General features: G+C 41.0%; 1 protein-coding gene across 1 annotated transcript; it reads right to left on the bottom strand.

Annotated features, from left to right (window-relative positions):
• Positions 1 to 42: 42 nt before the first annotated feature.
• On the bottom strand, positions 43 to 18,731 carry limk2 (LIM domain kinase 2). The gene is made up of 16 exons (XM_034596459.1): positions 18,354 to 18,731; positions 18,015 to 18,111; positions 11,712 to 11,847; positions 6,710 to 6,819; positions 6,283 to 6,468; positions 5,854 to 5,959; positions 4,889 to 5,103; positions 4,581 to 4,767; positions 4,402 to 4,488; positions 4,009 to 4,140; positions 3,434 to 3,490; positions 2,986 to 3,051; positions 2,445 to 2,619; positions 2,295 to 2,350; positions 1,858 to 2,015; positions 43 to 1,298 (listed from the first exon to the last, which is right to left on the bottom strand). The coding sequence occupies exons 1-16, from the start codon at positions 18,367 to 18,369 to the stop codon at positions 1,085 to 1,087; spliced, it is 1,998 nt and encodes a 665-aa protein (XP_034452350.1). The 5' UTR covers positions 18,370 to 18,731; the 3' UTR covers positions 43 to 1,084.

Below are 18,731 nucleotides of genomic sequence, written 5' to 3'. Positions count from 1 at the left end.
AGTTTTCGTGAAATGCAAAACAGCAATAAAAACGACAATTGGCATCTTTCTGAAGGTTTATTTATGAAACACTAAAGTGATATAAATAATAGTGGTTACAACAGGTCGTAAGTACCTTTCATGATGAGACCAAAAAGGCAAAAACGTTCCATTGTTGACGAAATGTCTAAAAATCTAGAGTTCCCGTTAGAAAATGACATCCAATTAAAGGCATATATACATATTTATACACATTGCTTAAGGAAAAAAATCCAGTTTTCTGTACAAGTACAAATTTTCATGGTCATGGTTACGTCTAACAATCATTAATAAAAGCTCTTCTGTTCCAGAGGAGCTTCTGCCCTGTTTCATCATGGGTTTGATAGAAACAAGACAAAATCTAAATGCTGTTCATACATCATTCTAAGAAAGGATCATTAAAATCATTAGAATACAAAAAAAACTTGTAACCATTTCGTCAAAACAAAAACAAAGATCTATCAGTTGTGCTAAGTTGTGCCCATAGTCATCTTGTGCCAAACCTCAGAGTGACGAAACTATTCTGGATCAGTGTTATTTTTTGCTTTGACTACAGTCACTCCGGTTTTCATTGAGCCCTGCCTTGACATGTTGATCAGATAAATCGTAACACCTTTATGTTGTCTTTGCTGCTGTGGAGGTGAAGGGAGTTATTTTATTGGCGAGGAATGATCTGGCAAACAACAACTTCCCAGGCAGAAAAACAAAACTGCAGTAACACGAGGACTCATCGTTAATTTCCACCTTACTGCTCGTCCTGTGTCGGAGATAGGGTCACAGAAAGTTGTATTTTGTCTTTATACACAGTAAACATTAGTACAACCCTGCGTGTGTTGAATGGGACTGAGAGGGGTTAAATAAAAAAATCAGTAACTAACACTCGTCTTTTTGAAAAGCATCTTTCCGCTCACACTGCAGTTAACCTCCCACACGGGGAGAAAATTGGTCCAGCTACCTCAGGTTATCCAGTTCCAAAATGGCTCGGGTTCAATTCAGTTTTCCTCTTTTTCACATCCACAGTATTAGTGCAGCATTTCAGAGGGGTTAAACGAGGGAGACACAGGTACTAGGTGCTGTTGTCTGTCACGCTGGAAGATTCTGGAGAGGCAGCTGTCGGGGTTGACGGCTGATCTGTGCTCGGCGATGGAGAGCTGTCTTTAGGCCAGTAGAGTTGTCTCAGACTTTGATGCACTTCCTCAAGTTCGGCTGGCAGGGGGATCCCGAGCTCCTGGTTGAAGAACATCGCACCGAACCAGTCCTCCAACTTCTGGAAAGGTGGACTGAGGGAGGAGGAAACAGAGAGGAGGGCACAGAGGGATTTGAGGTTAAAACCAGACTGACAAGGTTGAGAGAAAACATGAGGGAGGAAGGAATCTGGCAGCAGAGGCGTGAACTTGTCAGACAGACAGGCAGACAGGCAGACAGGCAGACAGAAAAAGAGAGCACACACCAGAGGAGAAAACCTGCCCTTCAACTGATGTTTTCTCATCTTTGTGACATAGTCCACAGAAGTAGACATTTTAACTATTGTTAAAGTTGGACTGCTGCTTGTATGATGTTAAAATGAGCATCAACAGATCCTTTTCATGGTCTACTTTGCTGTGAACTGACCCTGAATCTCTAGAGGAGCAGATACTATGTTTACATGGTACATAGTCGTTAGAGGAGGATTTACAGCCCTAATCTACACCAAAATGATATTAAGTTATTTGCAGACCTGACCCTTCACCACGTTTGATGAAAATATGTTTACTAGTTTTTGTTGTTTGTTTAATTCCTGCTAACAACCTCACTAACTAACAGACAAGGGCGAAAGCTTTGGCAGCAGCTGGAGCTCACCGGTTGTCTGGTGTGAGGTCGCAGCAGGCCGCAGCCAGTGGGAAGAAAGCTGCTGGGCAGTCGTCAGGGAGGAACTTCTCCACAAACTTGCCAACATTCAGGCCAAAGTCCAGCGTCCGGGGGAGGCACTCGGGGTCTGCATAGACTTTTCCAATGATCTGGATCATAAGACAGAGGAGGAAGAAAGGGTCAATCATTTAACAGACAGTTTGGAAATAGCAGGGTGGATCGACCCAAACATGAGCACCTCAGCTACAGTGGAGTCTAATATATGTGATGTCCTGTTCTTTTCTAAAATATATAGTTGCACTCTAGATCTGTAACTACTTTAAACTTGCTAAGTGTTGAGTGGCCTTCCAAACAAGCACTGCACAGTTAGAGGCTCTGTAACCAGACAATCAGATCAGATAATCTACGTAAAAGCAGCATGTTCTCACCTCACAAAGCACAATTCCAAAGGAGAAAATGTCCACCTTCTCATCGTAGCGCTTACCTGAAATAACATCAAGTAAAGATGATTAAATACACTTTTTAATCCTCTTTAATCATCCTCAAGTTGGTTTATATGTTTTTTGTAAGCAGCTCACCATTCAGCATCTCTGGGGCCATCCAGTACGGGTTTCCCACAACAGTGTACCGCTTCTTTCTGTCACTACGCCTGAAAATCCTCTTTTTATTGGACGTTTTTTCAGATGGGGGCTTTACTTTGTCCTCTACAATGAGTCGAGAGAGTCCAAAGTCAGCAACGACCACCGTGTTGTCCTGTTGAAAGATAGAGAAACGTGTTTATGGTTCTCTCTCAGCTCAATTTGAAGTTAAGAGCCACCTTATTATAAAAATTGAATTTTGCTGAGAAGTAAATTGATGAACGACCGATAGGAGTGAATTAGTTTCTTGTGGAAATAGAATAAATGCAGGTAAAGGAATCATTAATATAGAATTAACTTGGAGGCTCTGTTAGTATCTGTTTATATAATATAATATTGTCTTGTGTTCACATATACATTTTACAACTACAATTATATTTATAGACACAAGTGTCTTGGCAAATCACAGGAACAGAAAACTTTTTTTTTTTACAAATCATTCCCACCTCGTATTCTTACTGTTGCACCATGTGGCACTTACCAGTTTAACCAGGCAGTTGTGAGAGTTGAGGTCTCTGTGTATTATGCTCATTGAGTGAAGGTAGGTCTGAAACACAGAGAAAAGTCAATGAGGGTAAATCTCAAACACATGCAAAAAAAAAAATCACTTTCCACATATCTATGAATGTAATGGATGACTTCTTTAATTTTGGTCCTGCAGCGCAATCTCAGAAAGTTTTCCAAGGCCTTGCATGTTAATACTCTACAGCAGTGCTTCCATAAACTGTTTGCATATGAATACTTAATATAAATCCATTTCCACTTAAGAATAACCATAACATAACACCCATTCCAATCTAGGAATCATTTTAAGTGGCCTTTTACAAACAAATTATTGCATCATTTACTATCCCAGCAGTCATCTGCCATTCCTCAGATCGATCTCAGAACACCTTGTGGTGGTTCTTTAGCTCTAAAGCACAACTCACCATGCCAGAGGCGATGCTCTTTGCAAAGCTCACCCTCTGCTTCCATGTAAATGGGTCCTGTTAGTTCAGAATAAAAAAAAACATGAATAAATGAGAAATTAATTGAATGTTGCTCAGAGATTATTCATAACAGTGGTAAAAACAAAATGATATGTACTGAGGTAAAGACAGGGAAGCAGTGGTCAATATTAATAGAAAATAAAATCATAAATTTAACAAAATTTGAAAATCTCCCTGTCCGACATTCTTTAAAGGAAATTAGAGGTAAAAAAGACAAAAAACCCTTGTGCCTCGTGCTGAGTTGAATTTCTTTCCAGAAACAGTTGGCAGTGGGAGAAGGGGAGCACAGCTCTTTTAACTTCACCTGGGAACACTTTCTACAACTTATCTCATTCCACATCGTAGCCAGTTGACATGCCTGCCAGCCCACAATAAAGCCGTGAGGCCTCTATCAGTGTGGAGTTTAATTCAGGTCAGCCCCCTCCTACACTTTCTGTGGCCACTGAAGGGTTTTTTGTGCCCCGATGTGGAAGAGGAGAGGAAGAGACTTAAGTGAATAAACTAGTTTAACTCACAGTGTCTCCGATGAAATCCTTCAGGGTGCCTCCCTCGATAAACTCAGTTATCAAATTGAGCCTCTTGTCCTTGTACAGCACGCCGATGAACTTCAATACGTGTGGGTGATCGAGGCTCCGCATTACTTTGACCTGGAGATTAGTCGAGTGACAGAAAGAAAGTCGTTCAACATTGTGATTGCCTGCAGATTACCCTGTGAAATTGAATTCATGAGAAAAAGCATTAAATGCAATAAAAATCAGGCTGATGTTTCCTCACGAGACTGGGACGTATTCCACAAAATAACAAGGTACAAAGAGGTAACTGTTGGAACATGTGGTGTGCTTTCAGTTCTGAGGAAAATAAATCACAGCTCCATCCAGAGCCAGAGGATCCGGCTACAGATTACCAACCTCCTTCAGGAACGTTTTCTGCGTCTCCTCATCACAGCGGAGCAGCTCCTTCATCACCATCACCTCTCCTGTGGCTTTATGAGTCACCTGTTAGTGGCACAAAACCAGACATGACTTTAACCCAACTGAAAGAGAAAAAAAAGTTGAATGTGAAAAGGCAATGTGAGATGGAGGCTGACCTTGATGGCCTGTCCGAAGAAACCTTTTCCTAAGATCTCTCCGTGGATGAGGTCACATGGGCGGAAGATGCGATGAGAGCAGCTATTGTACGATCTCAAGGACTCAGAGCGACTGATGTCTCGAGCAATAAATGACATCTCCTTGGGAGAATTTGGTCCGGGTGACTTACATATGCTGTTGCTCCTCCTGGAGTAGAGAAAAGTGCAGATTTTTAGTGCAGAAAATTACATACACTCATCTCTTCTTCGTGACTGACGCATATTATGTAAGCTGTATGTTTTTGGCACCTTATTTAGGCCTAACATACCTCAAAGATCTCCTTTTCAGCGTGCCTTCATCAACTACATCCGTTCTCTCCAGGACTGCATCAGAAGGTGAGGACAGACGCATGCGGGCGGTGGCGGGGACTCCCAGTCGGCTCCGGGGTGATTCCAGTCTGAGGCGATCCAAACGCTGCCTGACCGGGTCGTACTCGATAAGCAGCTGCAGAGTTTGACTGGTGCGATGGATAAGATCGTCAACCTATACAGACAAGGAGATTTACTTCCCAAGAATATATGGCGCAACAAAGTTTTGGACGTTACTGCAAATGTTAAAACAGCATTTCACACACATGACCTACACAACCAGCACAATTTGTCACCAATTCAGTACCTGACCAAAAGGGAAATATGTTCAATATGTCTCCTTCTTTAATGCTGATGAGACATGACCATAAAAGTGTTTTTGTCAAATAGTATGATGTAAAAGAGAAATTGAGCTTTGACCTTTTGGATAAACAATGTTATGTTTTGTCAAATTATATTCCGTTCGTACGAATTCCATTACGTATGATTATTTGAGTTCTGGCCAAAAACATGTTGTCTGAGGTTACAGTGAATCAAGTTATCAGGCTAAACTAATTGAACATCATGAGATGGGATGAAAGATTGAAATACTTTGTTGTGAAAACCGGACAGGTGGGAATTTCAAAACAAAACAAAAATCTCAGCAGTGACCTATGACTGCGTTGGAATGCATGTCATTCTGTGAGGGTGAGGTTGTGGGAAAGAGCCCTTAAGTGCAGTCAGTCCACATACCATCCCACCCAGCTCAGGTATGCATAAATGATGGAGGAATGTGAGGAATGACAAAAATCACATGTTGTATGTGAACATAGCTTCGCAAATCGCACTCAACTAATTGATTTGCACCTTAATGAGAACAGTAATTAGCTTAATTTGAAAAGCTTCAGATCCCACATCTCAGTGATGTACTGAGGCTTGAACCCACCTCCTCCTCCAATAACGTCCCGACTGGAACGCCATTGATCTCCAGGATCCTGTCTCCAACATGGATGGCATTTCGGACCTCTGGACTAATAAGCATCCCTCTGACCCTGGAGCAAAAACAAAGTACCAACACTAGTATGTGAGTATTAGTATTGTAGAATGAATGTACTAATTTGATGTCAGCAGATGAGGGACAGCTTGCTCTGTCTCCAGGGCAGCCGCTAAACCAGGACTGAGGTGAAATTAGTGACTAACCCCCTCTGCATCAATTTGAAATGATCACTAACTACCTTTTTGAACATTGGAACTTAAACACACACTAGGGCTCTGCTGTGTATCAAGCCTATAATCAGTCTTACGTCAAAGCATTACTCATGTGTCTCCACACGAAACAGGCACAGAGATCAGCCCTCTAACATGTGACACTCACTCTTTGACTACAACGCTCGCCAAACCGTTGACGTCCCTCAGCACTGAGACGGAGAAGCCCCTCTTGCCGTTGGCTGCGGAGGGCATGGAGATTAGAGTCACGGTGTGGGGCAGGGAGTCGAGCACCGAGTCATGTGAACGCTTCTCCAACATTGGCGTGAGGACCACCTGCTTGTAGCACTTTCCACTGCAAACAACAGGAGAGGGAGTGAATGGTTACATGTCAGGGCATGTGCTCTCTGTTCAGTTACAGTTGGAAGAACACAGTGTTGTGTAATAACAAACAATTATTGATGGCTATGAACATTTAAGCTGAACATTGTTGTTACTACTCTTCATGTACATCTTTGAAAAATAAACTGAAAAAAACACATGTCATGCATGAGTGCGATCAGTGAGTGTGGTACAGGGCTGCGCAGGTGACTTACCAGTAGAGTTTCGATCGTTCCACTAAGGCGTAGGTGTCCCGGTCTTCAATCACCACCATGCACCTCAAACATACAAAGCACTCGGGGTGATACTTGTGTTCTCCGGCCACCTGGAAATACAAATAAACTGATCTTCACAGTGCAAAGCACAAAGTGGTGATGTGTTGACGGTGAGGCTGCTCTCCTGCTGCGCTGTGCTTTGCTCTTCAGAGTCGAGTGTGTTGTGCTGCGTTCTTGTTTTCTGCCCTCCTCCCACTGTGAGCGGTGACACAGCCGCAACACCTGCTTTACTCTCAGTCTGTCTGGAATCTGCTATGATGTCACCTCTCCCTGACGTTCTCGCTCTCAGCAATCAATCATGCGCTTCAAGTCTCATCTACATCTCTCGATTTCCCCTTTCCCCTCGATTTCTGCAATTTGTCACACTAGCGTGTCATCAGGCTTCTTTCCTCTGCTTCTCATGCAAGATGAGATCATATGTCCGGCCTCCAGTGAGCAGGTGATCTAACTTACAAACACCTGAACGAGAAAAACTTTGAGTTCAGGTTCGATCATTAAATTAAAGTAACAAAAATTAAGTCTATTTAATGTGGTTCGGTGGAAAATCTACTTAGGCAACTGAATGATGTGTAGATTACTTCAGGATGCTGTTTCCCACTTCCGTAATACATACCAACAGTGTTCAGTTTTTATATTTAAGATACTACATTATCTGGAAAAAAGAGATCACTCAGAAAAGCCTAAATGTGTGCAAGTAGCATCCAGAAATAGTTAAGAAAAGCTTTTACTGTGTAATCACTTTTCAAAGAGTCAGAAGCTGATAAATATCTTTGCAATAGAAGTTATGTCAAAACGTAGTATTACTCTATCTTTGCTCAACTGTTAGCCATCAAAAGGATAAAAAAATAATCATGATTGCATCCCAAAAAATTTAGCGAATCTATGCCAGTAAACTAAGGAGGGGTGCAGAGGTAATTTCCACAGTCTCAGACTTTGAAACCTCCCTGTCTGTACTATACATTAATCTAATAGAAAACAATTTTTGCAGTTTTAACACATTTAACACCAACAGGTAAATATACAATACATATAGTGCTGGACGTCAAAATAAGGTGTTTCTTTAAGAATGCAACTGCTGATTTTAGGTGACAAAGAGAAAGCAAGATGTTGCTTTTTTCACAAATGCAGAGGGTGTTTTTGTTTACTTCATTTTTCCAAAAGCTCTTATACCACCAGTGTTTGTTTAAATGTTTTCCAGCTGTGGGCAGCTACTCCATCTTTTGTGCTTCATTGTTGGAGAATAGGTTTAAAAATCAAGGGTCAAATAAAAATATTTTGAGAAAAAATTTAAAAAAAAATAATATATATATATATATATATATATATATATATATATATATATATATATATAACTACTTTTGTCTTTTGTATTACTTAAATCTGTCACTCTTTGGGTATCAATACATGATGCTCAATATTCTTACAGAATCCCAGTTACAAACAAAAAGTGTTTAGAAGGATTTTTTCCCACAGCTGTGAGTCAGTGAGTCAAAGCTGGGGAAGGCTTCCCTGCTGCTATGGAGAGATTAAAGTGATGTCAGCCAAATGATTGTGACACCTCAGGAGAGTCTGTGTGTAATTCTGCTTCAACGCCAAGAACAGAACAACCTGCCCCAGGCTTAAACAGCAAGACAGAGCTGTAAAAACAAAGTTAAACAGGACTCATTTTGGAGAGGCAGAGAATGTACCAGGACAGCAAAACTGAGAACATAAATTATAAGACAAGGTCATCGATAACAGTTGCTTTCGTACTTTTGAGTGCATCTGTGTGTTCCCCCTGACTAGAAAGGAAACATAGTCACTCAAAATGGTCGAAAGTTGACTGTAAAGGGACGAGTGAGAACTGATTCTCACCCTCAACTGTCACGATCTTGAGGGTTCACAAAAGTATTTTTAAAACTTGTGGTAATGGCGGCAGAGGAAAGAGAACATTAAGTCAGAAAAGTAAAACATGAAACGTGAAATTTGAAAACTTTTAAGCAAAGTTAGCAAAGCAATCAGTGGACATTTTTTGCAAGGAAACAATCGTGGTCACATGTTCGATCCTCATTTCTGGTGAGTGCACGGCAGCCTCGGTAATCACGCACTATGCCAGTGAGTACACTGTGTGTACACAGAGTACTATCTGTGAGTGCAGTGACTGATGTGTCCAATCTGAGACACAACAAGTATCTCAAAATACAACAACCATCTTCAGTGAATCAATGCACTGAAAAAAACCTGGACAACCATAATACTGTTGTGGACTTGAGCGCCTAACAAGAAGCAGCAGTTCTGCATGACCCTCCTCTGCTGATGCACCACAATGATTCTCTTTCTGGCTGAGATGCTGCTATGCCAGTTCAGCTCTGCCAAAAACACTTGGCTTCACAGGCTGATGGAGCTGGATGCCAATACTAAATAGAAGAGTCCATTATGTGTGTTGCTTGGTGGCAAAAAGAAAAAACTTCAGTCTGGCTCCATGTTAGACAAGTGACCCCAGTTGTGACCAGCAAGAGCTGCTGCCACCTGAATTTCATGTTTCAATTTGTAGAGGCTACAATCAAAGATGGCTGCCAGGGAATTAATTGAAATTACCATTAGTCCCTGGTTATTTAAAGCCTATCTTGACTTGTACAAAAACTACTCCTCTAAACTTGGGGGAAGAATGCAGTGTGGGTCATGGAAGAACACCTTACATTTTGTGCATTTTTATTACTTGCCAGATAAGGCACTTTCTTACATTTTCATTGATTTACCACAGATTTATTCATGGTTCTAGGTTTTTTCTTTTTTAAATCAGACATGTTCAGGCAAATGATTTCTATGAGTGTGTGCAATTTGATGTGGCTTGATTGGAATTATTGGCCCTTGGCGAAGGTATGCGCTCTATTGAGTGCTATTCTGGTTCATAGTCTGTGTCGGTCTGAAGGCACAGCCAATCTGTGTAAAATGAATAATTAAGTTTGCTATGTACTAAATAGACTGTTCAGTTCGCTGGAACTTTACAAGGACAAAAGTGAGGTGATGGAAATGAGGTAAAACATAAAAACTGGTATTTATTCTATAGCTAGACTATAACTTCTGCTGAACCCCGGGCACAGTTGGCAGGTAGAGGATGTTTTAACAATGGCATACCAGAAGCAGGACTAGAGAGGAGTCATAAAATTGACTGAGCTGACACAGTAAAGTCAGTGACATAATAATATCTAGCTAAAGTTTGTAGCATTAGCCAGTGAGCTAATGGGCAAAAGTGAGCAGTTTTACTGCTTTTCAATTATGCTTTCATTTTGTAGAGTGAAGAATGTGTTATGTCCTCATGCTTTAACAACAGGTCTCTGAGAGCCCGTCAGCACAGACACATAATATGAGTAATAGACTGGATAATAGAGCTACCGCACCACAGACGACTCAACATGATGAGCTCCTAAAAACATGTTCGAGTCTTCCCACCAGATCCTCTGTGTGCTGGAGGAAGTGAGCTGTGGAGCGCGTCAGTACAGAGTGGGAACAGCGAGGGGCCTCAAAGAGGGAAACTAATTCACAAGTGAGGTCTAAGGTTAAATGTGCTATGTTAAACTGCAGCCTATGTAAAGTATCAGTCAGCTGTAACTGCCAAAACACCCCCCCTGCTTTTTTAACGCCTGTTAGTATTAATGTGGAGCAGCAGAGAGAATCGGGTACACACACAGAGCACTGACACGCTCTGTGGGCACTCTGGTATTATTTAAGTACGGGGGGGGGGACTGTTAGCAGTTGTTATGTGAGTCATAACAAGGCAGACTCTGAAACTTGGTAATGACATGTAGAAACAGTGATCTAATCGTCTTAATCCGGTGTTGGATTTAGGGCTGGGAATTAAAACAATATCAATAATTATCGCAATATAATTTTCAATAATGCAATAAAACAAACACTCGATATATACCGATATATTGCTTATGCATTGTACAAGCACAGTGAGAAGGAAGAACACATGATGGTTTTAATGTTCTACCTCAAATTTGTAAGTCTTTGTCAATCTCTGCTCATTTAAGATTTAAAACCACAACCTTCACTCAGGGGCTAAAATCTGTCTTTAAATTTAAGAGATTATAATGATGTTTTCCTGATAATTATCGATATTGAATAAAATGATTTTTTTTCTCTTGATATAATTTTTTGCCAAATTGCCTAGCACTAGTAGGATTTTGATGTTCAAAACATAATGTATAAACTATTATAGCCAAGCAAACATGCTGACTGGTTGTGATGCTCAATATACATGTAAACATCAACAACAGAGAGAAATAACACAGACAACTGAGTTTCACTTGAGGGCAGTGCCAGAGAATGAGCCATAGTTAGCTTGGTGATATTATTTCAACCGTACTCCAGGAAGTTAATATAGCACTTCCATAAAGCAGGAAGACTTGCAAAAATTTGGATGATCATACCCTCAGCAGTGACAGCCGAAATGTCCTGACCTTTAGTTACTTTTAAGGATTAAATACACAGGATTCTACACTTAACAGCTCTTTTTCAGGCATTTTGCCTTTATTGACAGGATAGTAAGTGTGAAATGAGGAGATAGAATAGGGAAAGACACGCAGCAAAGGGCCGGGTTGGAACAGAACCCACGGCTGCTGCAGGACGACTCAAGTCTCCGTATACAAGGCGCTCGCTCTACTAGGTGGAAAATGCTGATGTCTTTGTTCTACATGCCCCAGCCCCAGTTTGTAACTTTAAATTTCTGTTAAAATATACAATCTTCAATCTAGAAAAGACACTAAAGAACTTCGAAGAACTGATGGTAAAATGTATCTAAAGTCAAATCCAGTTGCCCTTTTTAAATAACGAATGAACTGGATGACTGAGAAAGAGGTTTATAAGACTTTGTGTTTAACCATGCAAAGAATAGCCCTGCCTCAATCATTTCTTGCCGATGAGTAACAGCATTGAAAAGTGGGAGCAGCAGACGTACCATGGCAGGTCCAGTCATGAGCAGAGAGCAGCCGTGGCAGAGCTCTCCAAACTTCTCCCAGTAGTGTTTGCGACAGTACAGTTTTCCATCCTTCTCGTAGTACCAGTTAGTCAGGTGGTCACAGCACACGGAGCATCTGGGAGGACAAAAAACAGAGCTGGTTAAATTTTTTAACCAAGTACACGAACAGAGGAGAAAGAAGAGATGAAGGCTTTCACGGGGGTTGTTAAAATCAAAAGGCATCTTTGAGAAGATGGTGGAAACTAAAAACAAAACTGACGTAATACTTCAAATCCCTTGATGACTTCAAAGGTGTGCGGGTGACGCCTGAAAGATTATCATGAAGCAATGATTCTACTGCTATCATAATAAGACCTCTGTGTCAGACACTCATTCTGTCTTCTACAGGTTTAGAGGATCCTCTCCTATATAAAGGATGAAAGTATATTGATCAATTGTAATTGTAATCTATGAATCTTTCATCAAGTTGCCAGAGCTAAACAATATTACCTTCAAATATCTTTTGTCATTAAAATAAATAAATCAAAGAAAAGTGCCTAGTTAGATCACAGTAGAGAAGCTTTGACAAGGACATGTTTAGTATTGTACATAAATTTGATTAAATGTTAAATACCCACTTTAAAATAAGCACATTTGTTTTATTAATTTATTATTTGGCAAAAACGTAATTAAGAGGCTTGAATTATTTTTTTAACGTGTTTCCACAATATTAGGAACAGAATCAGGGAAAAGCTGAAAGCAGCACAAACACAGAAACAGAAAAATCCAGAGAAGCATTTGCAGTTTGGTAAAAGTTAAACATCAGAACCATCATGCAAAGTAGGTGAAACTCATTCCTCATATTCCATACATCATGTTCCAGTGAACCGTGTGGAATAATGAAAGATAGAGATCACAAAGATACCATCAAAGTGATGAGAAACATTTCTTAACTTAATGTTGGATGGGATAGGAAGGAACATTTGCTGGGGGCATGTTCACAATCACAACAACATGTACTTTTCTATGTGCTTAACAAGGTTTAAATACCTTGTTTGTTTGAGTTGCTGCCAGGTCTTGTGTCTATGTGTGCGGTGTGGTATAAGAAAAACAGACGGCACAAGTGTTGTTCCACTTATTAGCCTCAGCACATGACCAATAAGGAGACCAAAATACTAATGGGTTTAATAATACTAATTCAAATTAGTAAAATAAGTTCATTTCTGGCACTTTAAGAAGATCCACAGGTTTGAGAAAAACTGAATCAACATTCTTACCTCTGTTAAAACAGGCTAAAAAATCTCTACAAATTAAGTCCTCATCTGGTTCTTTATTGGGCAGATTTTACTTCTCACTATTTAGGCCACTGTAAATAATAAGGCTTCTCATCAACCTTGTGGTCAAAGGTGCAAAACACATTAAACAATATCCCAAGTTAAGTTAAGTCAGAAACCTGAATTACATGGTATCCTACACTTTCTCTCAATTCTGCAAATACAACTCTTACAAAATAAAATATTTTCAAACTAATTCCCCTTTAAATTCCAATAATACCACTCTGACAGCTGACTGGTCCAAGCTGTCACCTGAGAGGATACTTTGTAAATTAAGGGAACTTTATGGCTGCATCTTTGGGACAAAGTGTTCAGAGTGAGGAGCATTGAAGTTGCCAGCAGACAGGGAAGCACCTGCAGGCTACGAGTGTTCCTCAAACAAGCTGCACTGGTTATGCAAAATGGTGGCAGCAGGTTCGACTGCCAGAATACAATCAAGGATGAGCCACTCCGACAGAGATTAGGTTTCTGAAATGTCTGCAGCCTAGATTATATTTTAAAGCCGCTGCTGCCATTCAGAGTTTGCAAATGCTCAGACTGTTTCTCAAGCCTTTTTGTTTTCGCCTTGGTTTCGAGGTAATTTGAGCAAAGCTGCGGGAGGCTTCAGATTGAGGTGATGAAGTGCAGGCACACGAATTATAATGAATTAGATGTGTCACTACTGTTTGGACATCGTTTTGTCATTGAATAGGAATGCAACACAGTCCCCGTGAGTTTTAACTTCACCTTAATACAGAGGTTGAGTTCAGGATTGACTACAGTAACTGACACTTCCTGGTTAACAGCTATTTCCAATTCACAGATATAATTTAATCAAGCGTGACTGTGAGAGCTCTGCTGATGCTTTTGCCATTTTGAAAATACTCTGAAGGATCAAGTTCAATGTCTTTGATGATATCAGGAATATCACATTTACCTCTTACACAACCAGTGTGCATGATGAAATGACATGTTAGACATATTATTTTGAGAGGTAATCTGATTTTAATGCATTTCTAATCTTTCGTTGAAGTGCTGGCAGCAGCCTTCAGCAGAGCCTCATGCATCACGTTGCTCTCTGCACTGCAGGTATAGTTGATCCAGGGTTATTGACTTTGGCAAAGAGTCCAGATATTTAAAAGTTTTCTGGCATAACTTAAGAAGGAGAGAAGACCACATGTCTGTGAGTGAGTCTAGGAGCGTGGGGGGAAACAGGCAGGATGATGTTTCAGTCTTTAACATCAAGTGGCATCTTTGACAATAGACTTATGACAAATATGTGAAAAGACAAACAATGACTCCGGCCTGATTCATCACACGACATGCCGAGATAAAATATTTCATGAGTGATGGTAGCCGACTGTGCTGCTGTGGCCACAGCTGCACTAAAGGCCAAACATCTGATAAAATGTTTGTTTGAAGATACACTTAAGCTTTTAAACATTTATAAAAGACCCTAGACATTTTAATCATTTGTAAAGCTTTGTGAATTTCTACACAACAGTAGAGCCCAACCCAGTAACCAAACCAGGTAGCTGCTGTTAATTTAACACAGATATTGGCTTGAAAGCTAACAAGAAATTTCATTTCATTTAATGCATTGGTATCCACCGATTTGCTAAATCCAGATATCATAAAGGGTATCAGAACATCTCTAGCTGTATTGAGTATCTTAATCTCAGTCTCAATCTCAGGAGTGCAAGTGTATTTGCTGTTTTAACAATGTGGGTGCTGGATGGGTAAATAAATGCATTGGCCTGAAATTGTAAAGACACATGTGATCCACACCAGATATAAGATCAGCCTCAGTATGTTTTGAGTAATTTAGAGGCCGTGTTGGCATTACACAGTTTATCCAGCTGGTAGCACTGGAATGTTTTTATTTCAACAGCGACAATTCCTTTTCCACAAATAAAGTAAACTGGTCACAATTCTTTTATAGGCAAATTTTAGGGGATCCTGATAAAAGTAATAAATTATGTTGGTTTATGTCTTTGTCAACTCTCAAAAATGATTGCCTTCAAAAACCCAGCATTAGTTGAGTTACACCATACAACGTACTGGTAGGAGGAGTATCAGTATTGTCTGGTAGGAAGAGAAATAAAAGTGAAAAGTGCAGCACTTCATCTCATGCGTCATACATGACTATCAGTATCTGTCCAGGTGTGTCATGAAAAACAACTTCCACCTTGTCCGCCTTGTTCTGAACAAAAAGCATTCCTAGACCAAACCAGCTGATAAACTATAATTATTGTCCATTATGTCCCTATAATATGTCCAGATAAAGTGATGCAGGGCTGCTTATAAAAACACCTGACTTCATTCTTTGCACGCTGGTGAATGGGGGGCGGGCACGCTACACTCAGGTGGTTCTTCAATGAACAACACAATGGTCCTGCCTGCACAAACACCACAAAGTAAACATTACTCATTTCCTTAAATCCACATTCCTGCTGGAGTGTATTCTTCTGTCGGACCATGAAGTAGAGATAGTTTGTAGTGGCCTTGAAGAACCGCAGGGTGAGTATTTTACTTTCAGCGAGAGCTTATCTCAGGGTGTTTGACTGTTATGTTCCCAGTGTTCTTCACAACAACCTCTTTTCAAGAGCCACAATTATTTCTTCATTCATATAACAGTTCTGTTGATCAGTTACTTATTTTAGCACCATGTGTTTGACACAATATTTCACTTATTATGGTGTAGAATGCACAGGTCGTAAGAGGTGCCACTGTAGACTGTCTCTCTTGTCTATAAATACAATGCCACCAAAAAGTAGAGTAAGGAAAAAAGAGAGCAATATCAAGCCTCTAGAAATGTATCTAATAGTTTTGTAATATTAGTCTCCATTTGTTTCTGTGGATATTAATGTTCATATGCTCATATTTCCAATATATCTGGAATTTAATAATTTCCTGCAGAGAAATGAATTGAGGGAATAGATGAGAAGTACTAAATATCACCTGATCCAGTATTGTAGAAAACAATATGACATACAATACTGTTTTTGTGGCTAAGTTCTACTAGGATATCTGAAGCTCTGCACACCCCCAGTGAAATCCAACATGGGAACCTCTAACTTTGTTTGTCAGTGTCTGACACACTGTGCTCATGCCTCTGAATCGTTGTCTAGGAATGCAGAACATGGCGGAGTCGAGCGTGCTGTTACCTATAGGAATCATCAACACTGCCAGGTTTACTGGAACAAGAGTGACCTCAGCTTGTAAGAATGCTACACAAGGTGGAGGTACACGGATGCCTGAGTGGCAGCATGTGGACAATGGACAATAGCAACACTTCTGAGGGTACTGCAATAACAAGGACATTTTATTTTCACTGTGGAATTTCTTTAAAGACCTCAGGGATTCAGCTTTTTAAGCAAAATAATTGCCTTGCAAAAAATGCAAGCTGTGTTTAGAGCGTCACAGCTTATAATAAAAAAAGAAATTTGAACTCTCTGAGAGACTAACTGCAGCACAGGTATTAGCAATGGAATCCCATACGCATGGAAAACATCTAACATCTGCAAGATTTTAGGGGTGTCACTGAGGAAGGGAGAGGATCAAGACTGAGTATCGCAGCGACAGCAGAGACTCTGCCTCTGAGATGATTCGAGGAGCCGTATGCGTTTCAGAGGAGTCAGTGCAGGAAAAGAGTGAAATCCGAGGTTATGTAAGGACGCTGCTACTGGCGTAAAACCCAGAAAGAGATCTATTTCAGTTTTCAGAAACAGGAAACATAGTCAGCGTTAGATTTTCTCTATTCTTTGGGCTTTTAGGACTCTGCAGAAAACCTTTAAGAGCCAAACTCCTGTCATGAAAAGAAGAAATATTTGGGAAATAATCCAAAAGTGTGTGCGCTCTGAGAAAGGAACCTGTGCTCCAGTCAGCTGGATTCGGTTTCAGACACTCAGTTCTTACTCATCTAATTTATGATATTAGTGTCTAGTGATTGGCATGGTGACTATTGGACACACTCTTTTATTCCCTTCACAAAGTTATGTTTTTGTCTGTATTTATTTGTCTGTTGTTAGTTAGCAGGATTACACAATAACTACTGAACGAATTACCAGGGAAATTCGGTGGAAGGATGTGGTATGGGTTGGGCCGAAGTCAATAAATTTTGGTGACGATCCAGGGAATTTAGTTCACTTTATTTACCATTTCCAGATGAATTCCAACATTTCCGTCACTTGATGGGAAAAAAATAGGCTCATTTAGGGGCCTGATATTTATGAGTGTGAGCAATTTGTTGCAGACCCAAATAAAAAAATCTGTGTCTAGTTAGTTTACCTTTGGATTCATAAGGGGACTGTTGGGCCTTGGTAGAGGTACATGCTCTACTGGGTGTAATTCTAGTTATTAATACAGATGTGGTCCTGCAGTCAGGTCAACCCTCACAGACAGTTTGATCAGCATGTGTCATCAGCTGAACCATCTTATCTCACATTACATTAAAGTACTGCTGACCAAAGAGAAACCCCTGAGTGTTATATCATGTTCGAATTGCAAAGCCACAGGTTAATTGCCCTCCCCACACAGACATATCTCAGTATGGGAACCTGAGAAAAGCAGAGAGCTCACATCAGCTCCAGTGTGGCAATCACTAAGCCCCCGAGCTGAGGGTCAAAGTCCTGAGGGTCAGGACCACTTCACTGACCAATCTTGTCTCTGGAAACTAGACCCGTCCCCATGCAGAGGGCCTGTAAAGCAGTGACAGTGCAGGAATGACACCCTTCCTGGTGCATACAGGGAGCCTCTAATACAATGAGGAATTGTTTTTAAAAAAAGAGAAAACACAACCCATGTTCAGGCTACACGGCCGAAGCTTCTGGGATCATCCACCAGGGCCATTTGTAAGTACACACGACTCATCGTAACACAATTGTATCCATGTCCATGCAAAGGGTTTGCCCTCATCTTTCTATGAACACACGTCAGACTGACAGAAGGTGTAGTGTACGGGCAGGCGTGTCTCAGGGCAGACACTTACTGAAAGCAGGCGTTGTGCCAGATGTCCTGGAGCACTTTCATGTGAAAGGAGTCCTGGATTTTTCCTCCACAGCCCACACACAAACCATTATCTGTACCTGCGGACAGAACAACAAGAACACACGGTCTTTGATTAAACCTGGAGAAGAACCACCGGGATAAATCACGGTGAAAACACGAGCAAGTGGTCAAACTGAGGAGAAGCGAGGGAACAACGACAGGTATGTTGTAGCCTGCGTAGTAAAGTCCCCGCGTTTAAAAAACACTAAGAAGACAACATTTCACTACGCAGAAACAACAGAATGTCTGTCTCCCCCCCCTTTGTAAAGTTTCCCCTCACCTTCTGGTCCCTCCATCTATTTTCTGAGTATCGTCGATTTTCAGATATCGTCTGAGGCTTCTCGTACTGAGGCAGGAGAGCTGCGACACGGCTTCATTCCTCTCCGCTGTCCGACCGAGACTCACACACTCCCGACAGGAGACAGGAGACCAGAGAAGCAGAGGAAGCACAGAAAGGAGTTAAGAGGCTCCGCAGCGGAGGAGCAGTGGACGGAGGTGCTCTCGGTCCTATGAAAGCCTGAACTGACGTAATGCTCTCCGCACATTCCTATACGGAGAGCGGGAGGGATCAGAGCAGCACCTGGAAACAGGAGAGGAGCGAAGTCTGCGCCCAAAGCGACAGGGAATAACAGCAGCGCCATCTACTGTCGAGGCGACC

This window comes from Hippoglossus hippoglossus, chromosome 9 (genome assembly GCF_009819705.1).
Source record: "Hippoglossus hippoglossus isolate fHipHip1 chromosome 9, fHipHip1.pri, whole genome shotgun sequence".
In the NCBI taxonomy this organism is placed as follows: Eukaryota; Metazoa; Chordata; class Actinopteri; order Pleuronectiformes; family Pleuronectidae; genus Hippoglossus; species Hippoglossus hippoglossus.
This window is presented reverse-complemented; position numbering and strand designations above follow the sequence as displayed.